Source organism: Myiozetetes cayanensis, unplaced genomic scaffold (assembly GCF_022539395.1).
Source record: "Myiozetetes cayanensis isolate MyiCay16 unplaced genomic scaffold, myiCay2020 scf21, whole genome shotgun sequence".
Taxonomy (NCBI): Eukaryota; Metazoa; Chordata; class Aves; order Passeriformes; family Tyrannidae; genus Myiozetetes; species Myiozetetes cayanensis.
Window position 1 is genome coordinate 13,464,574 of NW_026087423.1, and position 16,608 is coordinate 13,481,181.

Sequence of the window (16,608 nt, forward strand, 5' to 3'; positions counted from 1 at the left end):
CAGGAGGCTGCTTTGCATGGCAGTGAGGTGGTCAGTGCTGCCAGCGTGCATGGGGGGATCTGGGCACTTGCAGGGCTTCTGGCCACGGTGTGAGCAAACTGGCTGACAGCTAACACACCATATCCTATTTGTAGCCTCAGCTTGGCAAGGCTCCTCTGGAAAAATCAAAGATTCTCTTCTCTGTCCTAAAACCACAACAGGGAGTGGGAGGGAAACGCAGCTGTCCTGTCCCGGGTTCAAACAGCAGTCTTGCAGCTTGTGTTGCCAACTGCTGGGAAGTGCAGCGTTCCGAGATTGAATTTAGTTTTTTGACTGATGCTTGTTAATAGCAAGTCTTTCATTTCATCCTGTATGATCTCTTGGTTTTATCTGTGTGTGTTTAATTGAGAAATGGCTCTCCCAAAAGCCCTCTGAGAACCTGTTTAAAAGTGATTTAGATTGCTGACTCCAGGGCTGCGTCTTGTCTTAGTCTTTATCGTGTTTGAATTCCTTTGTGGAGTGCCAAACAAAAGCATATCAGAAACAATAACAAAAAAGATACTATGTAAATAATCGAGTGGTTGGCAAATGTGATGGGGTTTACAATTCAAGTACTTTAATCCAGAAGTGCTGACTGTACACACGGTGCCAGTAGGAGAGAGTGGCCACAGAGATGCCTGTTTCCAACAAGTATGTGGGATCCTTAGCCAGAGCTGATGGCAAATGGGAAAAGCCAGACATGTTTAACTACGAAATTGAGAGCTGTTTGACTTTGCTAGTAAAGATATTTGCCTCTGGGACAGTGACTTCCACCTTAGCCTAAATGACTTCCTCCTTGGTGAGGTTGGTGCCCCTCATGCAGTAGTAGCAGGCCTTGCTGAATGGCCTGACTGCCCATCCTGAGCATCTTTACACACTGCATGGCCCCAGTGGCTCCCCATTCATGTCCTGGGTGAGGCTGCCTGGACAGATGGTGCTCAGCTCCTTTGTTTTCCCCTTCAGTCACCGGTTCCTCCTGTCCCCAGCTGTTTGAGCTGCGCTGGCACTGCAGGTTTTGGGAGCTGTGCTGCGGAGAGCAGAGGCTGGGGGTGGGACAGGGGGTCCTTGGTGATGGTGGTTTCTCAGTTGACACAATGGTTTGCAGCTCGGCCTTGCTGATACTGCTGTCAGCTCAGGGGGATTCCCAGTGCTGGCTGGTGGGAGGAGAGGGAGCTCCCTAAGCCAAACCCAGGACTCATCAGGGATCCCTCATTAGCTCCTCCCTGGGCTGACAAAAGTCTCTTTATTGCACTGAAGTGTGGTGTGCTGAGGATGAGCTGTGGGGATGGACAATTCCTTCAGGAGCTTTAAATAAATTGTTCTTAGCCTGAAAACTCCTCGGAGTCAAGTAGGAGGACTTGTGTGCATGGACATGAGCACCTTTCTGTTACCAGGTTTATGATTAAATAGGATCATGTTTCTTAAAAATAAATAGGTCCGACCTGTTAAGCAGCAAAATTTTACTGTGTTGGTTTTTTTGTTGCACTGCTCACCCTTGCTGTCTGAACATCAAAACAAAAGGTGTGTGTCAACGTTCATCACTGACACTGGGCTGGTTAAACCTTTCTCTCTGAGGCTGAAGGGTTCTCCATCAACTTTCCATTATACCTTTAGGCACTTGAGCTGTAATCAGATCGCCCCTTGACCTTCTTTTGAGGTTAATAACTGGGACTTTGAGGCTGGATGTGAGACCTCTCTGATCCTTTTCTCTGGCTGTTCTGTGAGCTGTGCTCTGAGCCCACTGCAGTGCCTCTGCATCCTTGCACAGCTCTGGAGACGAGGGCCGAACAGGTTCTTACTCAGCGTTTGCCCTAATATCCAAGCTCTTGCTTTCATCCTTTTTTCTTTTTCCTCCTACTGTTTATTGTTAGTTTATCACTGGCTTTGCAAGTCTACCTGCTGGCTTTCCATCTGTGTGAGGACTGGCCATGCACAGGTAGGGGTTATAAGGTCAGTCTGACGACATAACCAGAAATTGTTTGCGGTAAATGGGCTATCGGACAAAAAGGCATCTGGGAACTCTCCTGGGCAGTTGGAACAGCACAGTAACTGATCACACTTGGGAAAGTTGTCTTCCTGCTGGAGTCTCTTCCATCAGCAGTCAGAGAGGCCTCTGGCTTTGTTGACTTGTGTCTTTGGTGTTCGGATGGACTCGCAGTGAGCCCGATACTCCCGCCGGGTCTGTTCCCATTGCCCCAGTTTTGCTCTCTGGGGTTACGGAGCAGGGAGTTCCGCTGTGTTCTGGTCAGATGTGGGAAGGGGGTGAGATGCAGAGGGAAGCAGCAGTGTGTGATTCAGGGTGGGTAATCTGGGGAGCTGTCTGGACTGACACAGTCCTGCTGCCTTGCTACCGACAAACCTGCTCTGGGGTTAATAGTGAGGGAGACACTGGCAAGCACATTCCTTGTGAGATGGGTTTATTGTCAGTCACTTTGTATTCCCTAGAATGAGAAATAATGTGGTCTGTTTGCTTCTCTTCCTCAGGATTATAAAATAAAGCTTGCTTTATTTGCTCTTTGTGGTGGTGTGTTTTGCCACAAAAGGCATTTTGGTTGTGCCCTTCAGATTGTGTGTGGGTGAGGAGATAGCTGAATTTAACACTGATCTGATGTGGCTCAGGACACTCAAATAATGTTCCTTGGTTGTAATTCAGAGAATGCAGAGATGGTTTACATCTGCCTCGAAGTTAAAAGCAATTCTCCAAGGTAGTTTTGTAGCAGTACAAGTAGGCGTGGGTGTGTTAACTGCTGGGTCTTGGCAGCCTTTGGTTTAATGCGGTAATGATGTGTGAAGGTGGCTGGGGTAGAGCCTGGGACACACAGCCTGCGTGAGAAACCTGCTGCTGTCACCTGCCAAACTGACTGTTTTTTTTGTTTTAGATGAAGGACCTAACTTGTACTTGTAAGTTTGTGGACTTGATCTCTAGTAAGACATGCATTGGTTTAATTTATGACCCAAACTCGGTGGGGCCTGGAGGAAATGAAATCTGAATGCCTGTCTTGCAGAAAGGAATGTAAAATTAGTCATCCCACACCACCCTAAATGCCAGCTAGAGGCAGCAGGTGGGGATGAAGGAAAAAACTTACTGGAAAATTATAATCCATGATGTAACCTCATCCCACGACAGATCTCCCTAATTTAGCCTTGGTTGGTTCATCGGAAGGGCTCCAGGGAGGAAGCAAGGCAGATCTGTTCTGGATTTGGTCAAAGATTGGGTGAGCAGATTCAACTGTTTGGTTTTGGGAGGTAGTTTGGCAAATGGCAGTGAGCTCTCTGTACAAGTCTTGGTGAGAGACAGTCACTTCCTACTCATTTGGAGTGGTTTCCTCGTGGGCAGACTGTCCACATCAGCAGTAGCCATGCTGTTGACGTGAGGAGGAGGAGACTTATGTGATTTATGCTTCTGTTTCACTACTTGATCTTGCTGAACTATTGGGGGAAAAAAGGGCTTGTGATTAAGGGACTGAGTGATGAATTGTCATGCAGTTGTCCTGTTTTGGGTTCTTCCACAGAATCCTTACATCAGGACTCTGAGACCTGGATTCATCCTCCAGCTTTAATGCTTTCTTGAAACACTTGATACCATTTCCCTGCATGATCAGTGACAAGAGCTAGATATGTCCAGGAAGGTGATGTAGTCTGTGAAAGGTCTGAACTGTTCTCTGAGACTTCTGCTCTTGTTTTTGACTGAAGAGGAAGAATTCAGTTATTCTGCATTTAGATGCCTTGCTAAGCTGCCTAAAGTTAGGTGCTGTGAATTCAAACCTGTTATTCATCCATTTCCCTGCCTGGAAGTTTTCTGTCCTCACTCTCCCTCCCAGGACATGCTGAGGTGAGCAGGCAGCTCTGTCACATTGCCCCAGTGTTGCCTTTTCGCAGTACAGAGGCTGCTGGTGATGGTTTTGTTCTGAGAATCAGTGGGCATGTGTGATTTCTGAGCACTGCCTCGATGCAGTAGGACTGGTGTAAGTTTTAAGTATACATCATCACATCTGTTGAAGCTGACTGAGATGTAATGTCTTGACATCTGTGGTTAACACCCAGCCAATCTGAAAAGCAGGGCAAGGCCTTACAGAGCCCTGAGAGACACCTTGTCAAAGTGACAAATTGCCCTTTCTGATTCAAAGGACCGGTTTGCCTGGCAGAGCTAAGCAGCTACTGGGGAAAGGGGAGGAGAGCATGGGAAAAATACTCTATTTGCTTAGGCCTTCCCCTGTATTTTTTGTTGTTTGTTGCTCTGAGTTGAAGCTCTTTGTTTTCCTTCCTCTGAAACAACTTAATAGCAGGTTGAGAGGAGCAAAGCCCCTGGGATTCTGCCTCTCCCTCTTCTCATTCTTATAAACTGTTTACAATCTCCCTCAGTTTTCAGGGTTTGTATGGAAAAGTTCAGTGGGTCAGCTTTCCCTTTAGCTTCATCCATCATTCCAGTCAATTAGAAATAGTTGAGGGCCAATTGCCCGGTCTTCCATTAACTGAGACACTTCAGATTGTTTAAAATAGCATAAAAGCGCTCTTTGTTGGCCGTGGGGCAGGCTCTGTGGGTCTCCTGGTGATGGGCAGCTACCGCGTGGCTGAACAGAACCCCAGTGTGTCCTGCCGTGCTCGGGGGGTGAATATTGCTGCTGCAGGCCTTGTCTGGCCCGGCTCCTTCTCCTTCACCTCCGCCTCCTGCTTTCCCTGAGAGGTGGGATGCCTTCAGAGGCTGAATTACCATGCCTGCTTCCAAAAAAAGCTGCTCTTTGTGGCTTTTCAAAACTTCTGTAGTTGAGGGTTTCTTGCAGTTGCTGAAATGTTCCTTTTAACCTTGGTGCTTTAAATGCTCTTGGCATTATTTGTTCCTTGCTTGTCGTGTGTGTTTCTAAAGGACAAAGGAAGTGTGTGAGTGTTCGGGAAACAGTCAGTGCATTGTGGTGTGGGGCTGAGTTCATTCTGGTACCCCATGCCAGGACAGCCTTCTTTCATTTGGGGCTGACATTTCTCAGCTGTTCTGAACTGACCAGCCTTAGGGTAGAGTTTGTGAGAGCTCTGACAGAGAGCTTGGAGCTTCTCCTAGGTTAGTGTGTTTGGGTTCACACTGGAGTGAGCTGAATCTGTTGTATACATACATAGATATTTATTTATATACGTAAAAAACACATTTTATTTCACATGAGGAAACAGAAAAGTAAGTTTACTAAATGGAGATCAGTTTATCTGCAGCAAAGTAGATATTTATGTATTCCCATCTTTAAACCATTGTCTGACTGGCAGGCTCTCCTTCCACATGGTATGCTGCCTGAGCTGCAGTGCAGGCTGCTCCACGTGCTCCTTGTTGCTCCAGAGCCGTTTTCCTGCATGTGCCATCATTTGATCCTGGCTGGGGCAGCGTTTCCCCTCTCATGAGCCACTGGGGTGGGTCAGGCTGGACAGCGGTGGTGCTGCTGGACCTGGAGCTCGGTGTGTTGTGTGAGTTGGAGGAAGCAGCTGTGGCAGTCCTTGAACTCAGCTCTCCTGTGCTTCCAGGGGGGCCCTGCCCTGCAGCAGTGAGGGCAGTGCTGGCAGAGGGGGCTCACCTGTTCTACGTTCCTCAAGCACTGACCAAGGAGAGCAGGACAGTCTGGGGCACCCCTGCCCCTCGGGTGGGACGGGCTCAGTGATGGGCACGTGCTGGTCAGCTTGGATTCCAGACAGATCCAGGGCAGAGAGCATAGCACGGGTCTTGAGGCTGTGGGGAAAGAAAGGGGGCTCTGACAAGGAGGATGTGACAGTATCAGACTTGAGTCTCCAGCTGCTGAGGAGTTGGATCTTTTACTGAAAAAAATCTGCCACAAATAGACCAAGTTCAGCAAACTCCACCAGTGATTTTCTTCCTCTCTGATGTCCCAGTCGGATGAAGATCTCAGGATAGACTTTTTACAACTGCTGTGTTTCTGCAGACTTGCCTTTTTTGTCTTCCTCTCTCCTCCACATGCCTTCAGCAAATAACAGCTTGAGGACATGAGGAGCTGGGAGTGCAGAGCTGCGTTGGGAAGAGACCAGTGGGGCAGAACATCAACCCCAGCCTTGACTCCGACAAAACCAGCGTTTGCTTGCTTTGCACTTGGAAATAATCTCATGCTTTGCAAAGATTGAAGCTCTAATAAGTAATTTAAACAAAGAGTAGTAGAGGAGAGAGAATCCACATTTAATTCAATTAGCATTGTTGTCCAATGCCATTAATTATGCCCAGACTTGTAATGTGTTTCACAGGAGCTGATACACTCGAGCTTTGTCTGGGCTGGGGTTGACTGAGGACAAGTATGTCCACTGATGGAGAATTCAGCCTTTGTGCTTCGCAAAACCCTTCAGATGTGGGATCTGACAGTAGCCTGGAGTAAGGAGTAGCCAGAATAGCCTGCCCTGCAATCTTCTGAACAAAGGGGATCTCGGGGGGAATGATGATTCGATGTGCATGTACATGTTTTCAGTATTCTTGAAGAGGGACTGCTTTAGTGGAAATAATAATCTCCTGCAATTTTATATTATTTCCAGACTGTTTAAAATTGTTCCATAGGCAGAGAATAAAGAACTTTGTTTACTGTCTCAAGGTAGGATGTCTGATACTCCTGGGGGAGGTTATTCTTTTATTAAAACAGATATAAAATAGCTACTTTGATGGAAATACAACTCTAGGAATTGAAATGGTGATGATTACAGAAGCTGTAGTATTCTAATGCAAAATAAGCCCTAGGAGATATGTGTGCCCTAAATGGCGAATCACTGTTCTTTAACAAAACAAGAATTACTGTTATTTTATGATTCTTGCTTATTTTACAAGGTCTTTAGCTGTTTCATCTGCACTTAACTTTTACGGGCTGGGGATAAATTGATTGTTGCTTTGTGTTTTTAAAGCACACTGGAGATGCAGATCAGCAGGATAGGATTCATTTGGTCTCAAAAAGGCAAAAGCAGAGGGAGAAGTCAAGACTGCTGACACTGTGTGCAATAATTGCACTGGAATCTCTTCCCGTGATTTGGTGGCGTTTTGTAATCTTGGAAGAAGCCAAAGATTATTATTTGAAAAGGACTTAATGGATAATGCTTAACAGTCTGCAGTGGGGGATATCACACTGAACTGTGTGTGTTTCTTGCAGGAGAGCTCTTGTGGTCGTTTCAGGGGGTGTGTGTGATCCCTGAGGGCTCTGCAGATCTCCCTCTAGCAGGCAGGGAAGCACTGGTAGCGTCATTGCTCAGGGGTGCCGTGTTCCAGCCTTACCCAGCTCCTGTTTTACTTTGGGTAATTGGGCTTACCTGCCAAACGGGTGGAATTCGAGATGCTGAGGTGTGTTTAGCAAAACACCCGTCCTAAAAGCTGGCTTAGAAGCTGAGCACAGAGGAAGGTGGTTGAAAGGGGTAATGTGTCCCAGTTTCTGCAGTTTGTGTTGACCTAAAATCCTTAATGACGGAGTCTAAAAACAGATAACAACATCTTTGCATCTCTTCTGCGTTAATGTTAGCTTGTGACAATTCCACCTCAGCGATGTAGAGAAACTGCTGCGTTTGGAGATCAAAGAACCACCTCCTTCAGTAATTCAGGGAGTGAGCTGATGATGGCTGTCCTCTTTGCTCACTGCATTCCTTCCAAGCTCTACACACAGCAAGAGGGACACACAGAAGATGCAGTCTGGTTACTTGTCTGTGTTGGGAGATATCTGCCTTGAACTTGGCAAGCTTTTAGGCTTTCTGATGCTTAGGACAGTCTCTTGCTAACAGTGGGTTTCTCTTGTAGGAATGCAGATCTGTCCCACATCTCCCTCGTTCTTCATTTTAGAAGCAGCCAGAGGATAAAAACTAGTGCAGTGCTCATTTAAAGTCAATATGCTCTACTTTGCAATTTGCTCATGTGTAAGTGCCCAGCTTTTAAGGTTTCCTTTGCCCACAGGCAGTCTGAATACAAAGGCAGACTATTTTTATTTTCTTTAATAAAGAGAAAGTATTGCAAAGGTTCAAAGAGCAAAATATTTCTTTCCACCTTCCATCTCCTAGGGTTTATTGTCACAAAACAGAGTTTGCCTCTTAGAAGTCCAGAGGGGAACGAAGAGATATGGGCAGCTCGAGTGCAGCTGGAAGTGAAGGTGGTGGATGAGATGTGTGTGTGTGCCTGTGTGTGTCAGAGGAGTGGGAAGGGCCCACCTTGAAGCAGTTTTGGCACTCGAGGAGGAGGAGTTCTACAGGGACAGGGTGTGATGGAAAAACCCTCTCTACACGTACCTGGTTCCTCTGTTCTTGGCAGGGCCGGGTTGTGTGAGGGTGGGTGGAAGTTCTGGGTCTCTGCTGTATTGCAGTATTGTGTAAATTAGTCTCTTTAGAGGAAAGCTTCACTGTGGGGTGGGAAAAAAGGAGCTGCAGTCAAAATACAATACCTCCTAGAAAAATGGGGAGGTCAGTGTGTTTGTTCCTGGAGCTGGTTCCCTTCTGAAGCTGGGGGCAGAGGACACAATGTGACATCTGAACCTACCAAAAAGGATTCAGCATGTATCATGACTTATTTGCCGTTAATGATTAAATACTGCAGATTGGAAGGAGTGATTTTCTGTAGGGTTTCAGAAGCCTTATTCTAGTTGATTGATTGTGTTCCCCGAGTTACTCTGTGGTTCCAGTAGAAATGGAGGTAGTGCCTGCTTACATCACCTCTGGTGATCCGTTCCTCACCTTGGAGGGCTGTCCACGTTGCACGTTGACTGAGATGGTTGCTGGAGGCTCGTCATCATATCTTGGTTAATATTAGTGCTTACCTGAAAATGAGAGCGGCTTCCTTCCTTCCAGAAGGTCAGAATACAGCTGTAAATCCAGGAAAACTGAACAGGCATATCTCAGCTTGTTTAAAAGGAAATATATATCATGGAAGAGATAAATGTGGAGCTTAATGAGGCCTCAGTAGCTGGTTCCTGCTCAGCAGCATAAGGTCACTGGGGGCCAGTCCAAAACGTGGCCCAGCAGAAGGGTCAGTCTGAAGAAGATGGCTCAGATGAAATGCAGTTTTTCTAAGTAAAATGCTGCGAAATACTGTGTAGTTCTCTGATGATGAAGCTGCTCACATGTGGAGAATATTTAAACTTTTATGTAATTAGGCTCAGCTCATGCATGGCAACAGTTTCATCCCAACCATTTTATTTTCCTGTGATGTGAAGAGAGTATATTGGATTTGTCCATAGTGTTTTCTTTGGGGAGAGTGTGCTCCCTTGGCAGTTGAGAGCTCCATGTCATTATTTTTTGGTTTTAAAATATATATATATAAAATGCATTTGTGTGTACATGTGTGTATATATTCAGTCCTTAATAAAGGATGTTCTGTGAGTGCCTGTTTGACAGGGGGTGCCAGCAGCAGCCCAGCTTTGGCTCTGAGGTCTGTGTAGGCAGATTCCTTCAGGGTTGCACTGAGATGAGCAGTCTGTCGGTTCATTTTACGTGGCTGAGGATTCAGAACGCTGGGGAAAAGTCTGGCTTCTCAGTGCATAAGCTGGTTCTTTATTGGCCTCTTGCTGTGAAGCTTCTGAAATGTGTTCATCTACCAGAGGAGCTCCTGTGGTTGGTGTGCTGGCACACACAGCTGCAGGAGGAGGAGGAAGGTTCAGATGTTGGTGCTGCCGAGCAGCAGAGTGTTCTCTTTGGGCAGCATCCCTGCAAGAACCTGCCTTTCATCTCCTTTCTTTCGGTTTAGTTTTCATTATGTTGTCTATCTGTTATAAATTTTAAATGAGCTTATAACCAGTTAGACCTTCTGGACTTAGCGATGTGGGAAGGGAAGCATTTCACCGAATTCAGCTGTTAATCTCTGGCCATCCATTTCTCTTCAGGAAGGGTGTCCATTTAATTGTAGGTGTTGATGCTTTATAGCCTTCTCTAGTCTGCAGCTGTGGTTTTTTATCAAATGGAAAGAAACTTCTAATGGTGTGTAACATTAACTGCTCTGAAAGCCAGTGGGCCTGTTCACTGCAGAACTGAATGAATGTTTTACAGACAAGAATTCCACTCCTCCTATGCTGGGCATCGAAGAGAAGGCTTCAATAAGCGTGTTTAAGTTAAGGTTGTAGTCTGCTGCCTGTAAATAGGAAGTACTTGATAGATGCTTCTCAGGATTTGTTTGCTACATTGAACCCAGTCATACCAGCAGAGTTGCAGAATGCTTCCCTGAGACAGTAAATACTCCTTTCTCTGAATCTGTCCTTGCAAGTTTTTGGGTAAAATGTGGGTTTTTTCGGTTGAGAAATCTGAAATAAATAGAACAGTCACACCATGACAGTAGAAGTGAAAAGTTCAATTTTTTTTTTTACCTGCTTCTTTAGGAACAAAGCCCCAGTAACCAGACTTCGATAGCAATGATGCAAGAGCCTCAAGAAATGGTGGAAGAGACAGTAACTGTGGAGGAAGACCCAGGCACTCCCACTTCCCATGTGTCTATTGTCACTTCTGAGGATGGAACCACAAGGAGAACAGAAACCAAGGTGAGGGGTTAAGAACCAGGGTGGAAAATGGCAGAGTGCCACCTAATCACCAAACAGAAACAGCGGGGAGCAGCCTGAGGGGTGGATCCTCAGGGATTTTGAAAGTTGTGTTTGCCAGCAAAGCTGAGTTGGGGTTTTTCAGCTTCACCTCTGTGTCCAGCTTGCTCCTTATCAGCTCTGCTGATACAGCTCTTCATGGAGCTGTGAACTGAGCAGCAGCAATTATCCAAGTTAACCAAACAAAAACACTGGAACCCCTTCTCAGACTGTTTATTCTGTTAAGATTCACTGTATGTTACTGAAGCAGCTCACAGCATTGCCCTGCAAACACATACAGTGATGGCAGAAAGAGATGATTTGGTAGGGCCTGGCTGAGGAAACTGTGCTTGGAAATGTGTCTCAGATTAGTGATGATCTATAATATCAGTGTGTGATTATGCATTTGTCCTTTAGAGCAAGGAACAGCCTGTGTAAATAACACCACAGCATTTAAATTCTGCACCAGTCTCGGGAATGGCATTTCACTCCTGGTGCACTGGGAAAGCTGGGTGTGCTCTCAAGTGGCTGTACCTCAGGACTGGCTGGATTACAGGTGTTGCATGTGTTCTGATTTTCTCAGTCTCATTTTGTTCCTCCTGTAAGGTGATTGTGCAGTCTCTGCTGAGCAGGTGCTGTGTATTCAGAGCTGCCTCGTGTGCTTTCAGTACGACTGGAACATTACAAAGATTAAGGGTGATTCCCTTTTTAAAAACTTCTAGACAGGATTGATTAAAAGAAAAAAAAAAAAAGGAATTGTCCAACTGCTTTCTGTGTTAAAAGGAGTTGAACAGAGGTCACTGCATAAATCAGTGTTTATTTTTACTGGTGTTCCAGAATCACAGTGCTCTAAGAGTCCTATTCAGGACATCACATCTCCAGGTTGAAGTAAATGAACGTTGATTTCCTGAGGTCAGGTGGGCCTGTACACATTATAATAAACTGAGTATCTGGTGTAATATTTGTTACAGTTAGTTAGAAGGTGAATACAACTGGCCTATTTTCTCACTGTTGGAAGGAGATGAAGCTCTTTAAATAAAAATGAAGTGGACAGACAATAAGACCCTACATTTTTGTTAGCTCTTCAAATAATGTAATGTCTTTAGTTTGTGACTTAGTGAAAGAAATGCTGGTTTCTTCCTGGTGGCAGCAACAACAACTGTTATTTACAGGAAGGACGTGCTAAAATTACAGTGGTGATGGACACCTTTTTACATGTACTAATGGTAGCATGTAGTTTTAGGAGGCTCTAAGAGCAAGGGAATCAAATGATAGCTACAACTGTACAAAGAGAGGAGAGGCCATGCAGTGGTCCCCAGGTCACGGGCCCACTGGGAGCGGAACAGTTGGTGTGGAAGTCGTGCCTCTGATAAAGCTGCCAGTTTGTCGTGGTGGAAGAGGGGCATTTTCCCCTGTGGGTCAGGTACCTCCTATTTCCCATCTTCCCACGGAAAACGACAGTGGCAGCTTCAAAACAGGCGTTGTACCTGCATATGGGAAGGGAGAATTGAGAGAGCAGCAACCCTGGAGCTGCTGTTCCTGTTCAGAGAGCAGGGCTCTCTCCTGTTCCTGTAGCCACTGGGGCACTGAGGTGTGTCCAGCCAGGGGTGGGTGCACAGACCCCTTAGTCAACCTGATGCCTTTAGGATGCATTTTTGGATTCTTCAGAAGGAAATTGCCACTGAATTTTGCTAAATTGTGTGAATCTCTAGCTTGCTGGGGAGCGATGCCTCTGAAATTCTTCCCCTTGAAGTGGTGCCCAGCAGAGGCTGTGAGCGTGAGAGCTGCTGTGTGCTGCTGTTCTTCATTCCCTGCTCCTTCCCCCGTTGTTTCAAACCCGTAATTTATTGAGGTTATTCTTTTCAGAGGTGTATTAAGTAAACAGCCTTAATCTAGAGGCATTGACAGTTCTGCTGTGCTTTACCCCACGTCTTTGAAGATGCCTGTAGCAGTGAAGCAGGAAGAAGGCGTAATAGAATTTAATATTTGACACATTTTAAATGGGGAACATCTGCCTTTTCAAAATGAGGTACTTCGGAGTAATTTTCCCCTACCTGTTATTCTCATAGTGTTATACTGAGTCCCTACATAACATTCACTGCACAAAAGATGTAGCAGATAATACTTCATTTCAGCTTTATAATATCTCTGGAAGCCAAATACCTCTCAAGCTAAAGCAGTGAAAGTCACCTTGGGGACAGACTACCACTTCTAGCTTCTGGCTGGAGCACTGCCAGCTGTTGAAGGGAGCCTGCTGTAGGTGGCTCAGGAGAACTCAGTAAAGCAACTTAGATGTGTGTGTGTTGATGTTTGAGTTTTTTCTTTCTTCGGGCACCTTTTATTTTTATCGTGGAAATGCTAAAAGGTTGGAGGGGTTTAGGTCGCTGATGCTCATTGGAACTGATGTTTTATCATAACAAAATGTGAATTCCAGTGTGAATACAGACCTGTTTAATTTGTAGTCCATCCATTTGCCTTGTGCTTTCCAACACTCAGCAGGTGTGGGTCTTTCCCAGCAGTGGTGAACTGCTCTCCCACCTGCAGCCAGCAGCAACCCTGGTGATGGTGCCAGGCACCCAGGGCAGTGCTTTGAACCTCCCCAGCAGTTCAGGGGACTTGGGTAAGAGAGCAGCAAGGGATTTCAGGCAGAGTTGAGAGCCCTTTCAGAATGTGAAACTTTAGGCTTAAAATTGAAGGGGAGAAATTTGAGCTGTTGTTTTGAAAACCTACTGGGTGAGTTCTTGCCCAGCATTTAATAGAAAGGTAATCACTTCGGTCTGCTCGGTCTGATTAACTTTTGCAGTCTCTAGTTCAAAAATAAGCTCACAGAATGCACCGTAAAAGCTGAAAGGGCTAAAAATTTTGTGGAAATGGCCATAAACAAAAAATCAGATGAGAAGGAATCAGATGAGAAGCTGCTTCAAATGTGTGGATATTTCCTTTATGTTCTGTTGGCAAATGTATTTCCAGAAATAGAATTAATGAAAACATTAGCATGGGGCCTGTAAGGGGATTATTTAATAAAGTAATTGCTGTCTGGGGGTGAGAACAATGGTAAGGTCAGCAAACCTGAAGTGTACTTAGATTCTGGGGTGGGGGGAGCAGCAGTGAAACCACTGACTTGCAGCATCGTAGGATTTGGGTTGCAGAGGGCCTGAATAATTAGGTAGATTGGAACTTTTCCTTTTTATGGTGTAGTTGAAATCTTAATATCTTTACAGGGAATAAAAAATTACAAATATATTTTAAGTCTACTCTGACAGGCTTCTCATAGGGAAGTACTCTGGAGCTTTCATCTGGTACTCAGAGACTGTGGCTTTGAAACAATTGAGCATCTTTGATTCGTCATCAGCCTAAAAAACCCTTTTAAGCAGGGTTTCTTTAGATGGAAAGTAAACAGAGGAAGTCAAATTGCACTTTCTCAAAGTAACTTGTATCTCTAAATTTTTCATTAGAGCATATCTGTAGGGAGGAATTTATGCTAATAGATCTCTCTCAAGATTGGGTGCATCTGGAGGATTGGGTGTCACAGATAACAGCCTGCTGGGACTCCCACTTGGAAGAGCTTCATTCTCCCTGGCTAATGCATCAGTATTAAGGAAACCACAAAAATGCTGGGAGAGAAGGCTGCTATACTGTCAGCTTCTCAATCTGCCTGTGTTCTTTTAAGAAATAGAAATGAAGCGTTCCCATGAGCAGAATTTTCCTGGAATAACCATGTTTGGTTTGTTGGTTGGGCTTCGTTTTTTGCTTGGAAACCTAATAAATGGACCTTCCTCTGTGTGCTGGCTAATTGCTTCCAAAAGCCTCCCTTTATTGTCCTGTCAGCAACAAAGTCTGTTTATCACATGATAAATCTTCTGTCTCAGTGCCTATCCCTGACAAATGAGGCATGAGTGCAAATACTCCGTCTCTCAGAATCTCTGATTGCCCCACCACAACACCTCCAGCATTGCTGAATGCTTTTATGCTGTGAGAAATGTCTGCTTTAATGCTTGAGTGAAATGTTCCTTTCTCTGTGTGTGACAAGGGGATTTTGATTGTGCTGATCCTTTCTGTGGGCTAGTAGGTGCAGCACCCAGAAAACAAGAAGTGAGGCTGTGCCAGTGTTGTAGACTTGTTCTTACCTGTGCTGGCTGATTGAAGTGTGGTGTTCACTGTCCACAGCTGTTGAAAGCGTGTCTGTGCTGGTCTTGAAGAACAGTGGAGAGGACTGCTGTGCACAGGTAACAGACAGGAACCTGGGTCATGACATAAGTGTTTAGTTTCTAGTTTCCTCTCTTCTAGTTATTAAACTGGTGCATTTTAGAGAAGGGATTGAAGATTCAGGGACGTGGAAGGGGCGTCTTGCTTGGTGTGCACGCGCTAAGGCAGGGCTGGAGAGGAAGGTTGGTTCAGCTCTGGCTCCCGGCAGACACCAGGGCGGTGCTGGTACCTGGCTGTGCTGTGTTCAGCAGCGAGCTGCTGGTAATCACACTGCTGCTGGAGAGCCATTTGTGCTGTTTCAGCCTTGGAGGATTTCATTACTTCATTACCTTGAAGTATCATTTGCTCACAGATGTCTCTAGGAAAAGAAATGCTGTTTGGGTGAATTTTTTTTCTGTTTGGGGTTTCTGTGTGAAAACATCTGTCTAGAGGACATGTCTGGAGCCACTTCAAGACATATACTCTAATTATTTTGTTTTGCAGCAGCTTGGCTTATCTGTTGCCAATCTAAATGTTTAAATTGGAGGCTATAGGTCAAAATATCTATTTGGACTTCAGAGCCATTGGGTGATCCAGGCTTACATGTTCTGGTTACCATTTCTCTTGATACACACATTTCATTTTGTGTTGTGATATTTATGCTAATTGTGGTAGGATGGGCTGTGGCTCCTCAACATCATAAAGTCATCTAGGACAGAATGTCTTCTGTAAACATTTTGGGTAAGTTGGAACTGGTGTAATGAGTTTGCAGTGCTTCCATGCACTGTCACAAGTCTGCAGTGATTTTGATTTGGCAGTAAGAGCCCAGAGTGCACTCAGCTCTGGCTCTGGAATGCGTCTTTCAGCTTTTATTGGAAATATTTGTCCACTGTTAAGTCCAGAAGCTACCGGGTGAGCTCGCGAGTGCGCCAGGGCTCCGTTCAGTGGGTGCATCGCTGCAGTTGCTTTGTGGCGCTCTCCCTATTTCGCTCTTGCAGCTCCCCGTGTGTCCCATCACACGTGCAGCGAGGAGGAGATTAACACTGTACTCCCTGCCTCTTCCCAGGTTACCAAAATGGTCAAGACGGTCACCACCAGGACAGTGCGTCAGGTGCCGCTGGGGCCGGACGGGCTGCCCTCCATGGACGGCTCGTCCCCCATGGGCAGCTACACGGACTCCATCGACAGGAGGTTCCTGAAGAACGGGGAGCGCTACATCACCCCCCAGGCGTCCTCCACGCTCACCAGGTCCTACAACAGCTACAACGACTCCTACCCCGAGAGCCACGAGGGCCAGTACCGCCCGTACCTGGGCCACGACGGCTACGGGGAGCTGTCCGACAGCTACGGCAGCCTGTCCCGCGGCGTGGGCTACCGGCCCCGCTACGCCTTCGTGCCGGGCAGCGCCTACCGGCCCGACGACGGCAGCTTCACTCTGCCCGGCAGAAGGGACAACTACGCCCCCGTGGCACAGCCCCAGGTGCCCGTGGGCAGCAGCGCTGACCTGAACCGCTCCCAGCCGGAGCGCTTCCAGCCAGAGCCCTACGGGCTGGAGGACGACAACCGCAGCCTGGGAGTGGATGATGAGGGCTACGAGCTGGACCCTGACTACTCCACTGTCAACAGGAGGACGTCCGCAGCTGTGCCAGAGAGAGGGAGACCCCACAAAGGAAGGTAAGACCCCTCTGTTCTTCGCAGTGCTAACCTGCATCTTACTCGATCGCGTTCAAACCGTTAATGATCTGGTAGGTTCTGGGTTATGTGACAGAAAAACAGGTTGCCCGTATCATTAGCCCATAAATGACTGCAAAACACACACAGAGTACAGAAGAGAGTGAGGGTAGGGCTCAAGAGCCCTTTCACTGTGTTTCTGGGCAAACTGAACAGAATCAAACACTTGGAAATT

At 46.3% G+C, this 16,608-nt stretch overlaps 1 protein-coding gene across 14 annotated transcripts in view; it reads left to right on the forward strand.

Annotated features, from left to right (window-relative positions):
• ARVCF (ARVCF delta catenin family member) overlaps positions 1-16,608 on the forward strand; it is a 226,147-nt gene that overhangs the window by 135,482 nt on the left and 74,057 nt on the right. For all 14 annotated transcript variants that reach the window (XM_050317992.1, XM_050317993.1, XM_050317991.1 and 11 more), the window contains 2 exons: positions 10,323-10,481; positions 15,769-16,376. In XM_050317992.1, the coding sequence (XP_050173949.1) occupies positions 10,323-10,481; positions 15,769-16,376 (767 nt within the window). The remainder of the gene's footprint in view (positions 1-10,322; positions 10,482-15,768; positions 16,377-16,608) is intronic.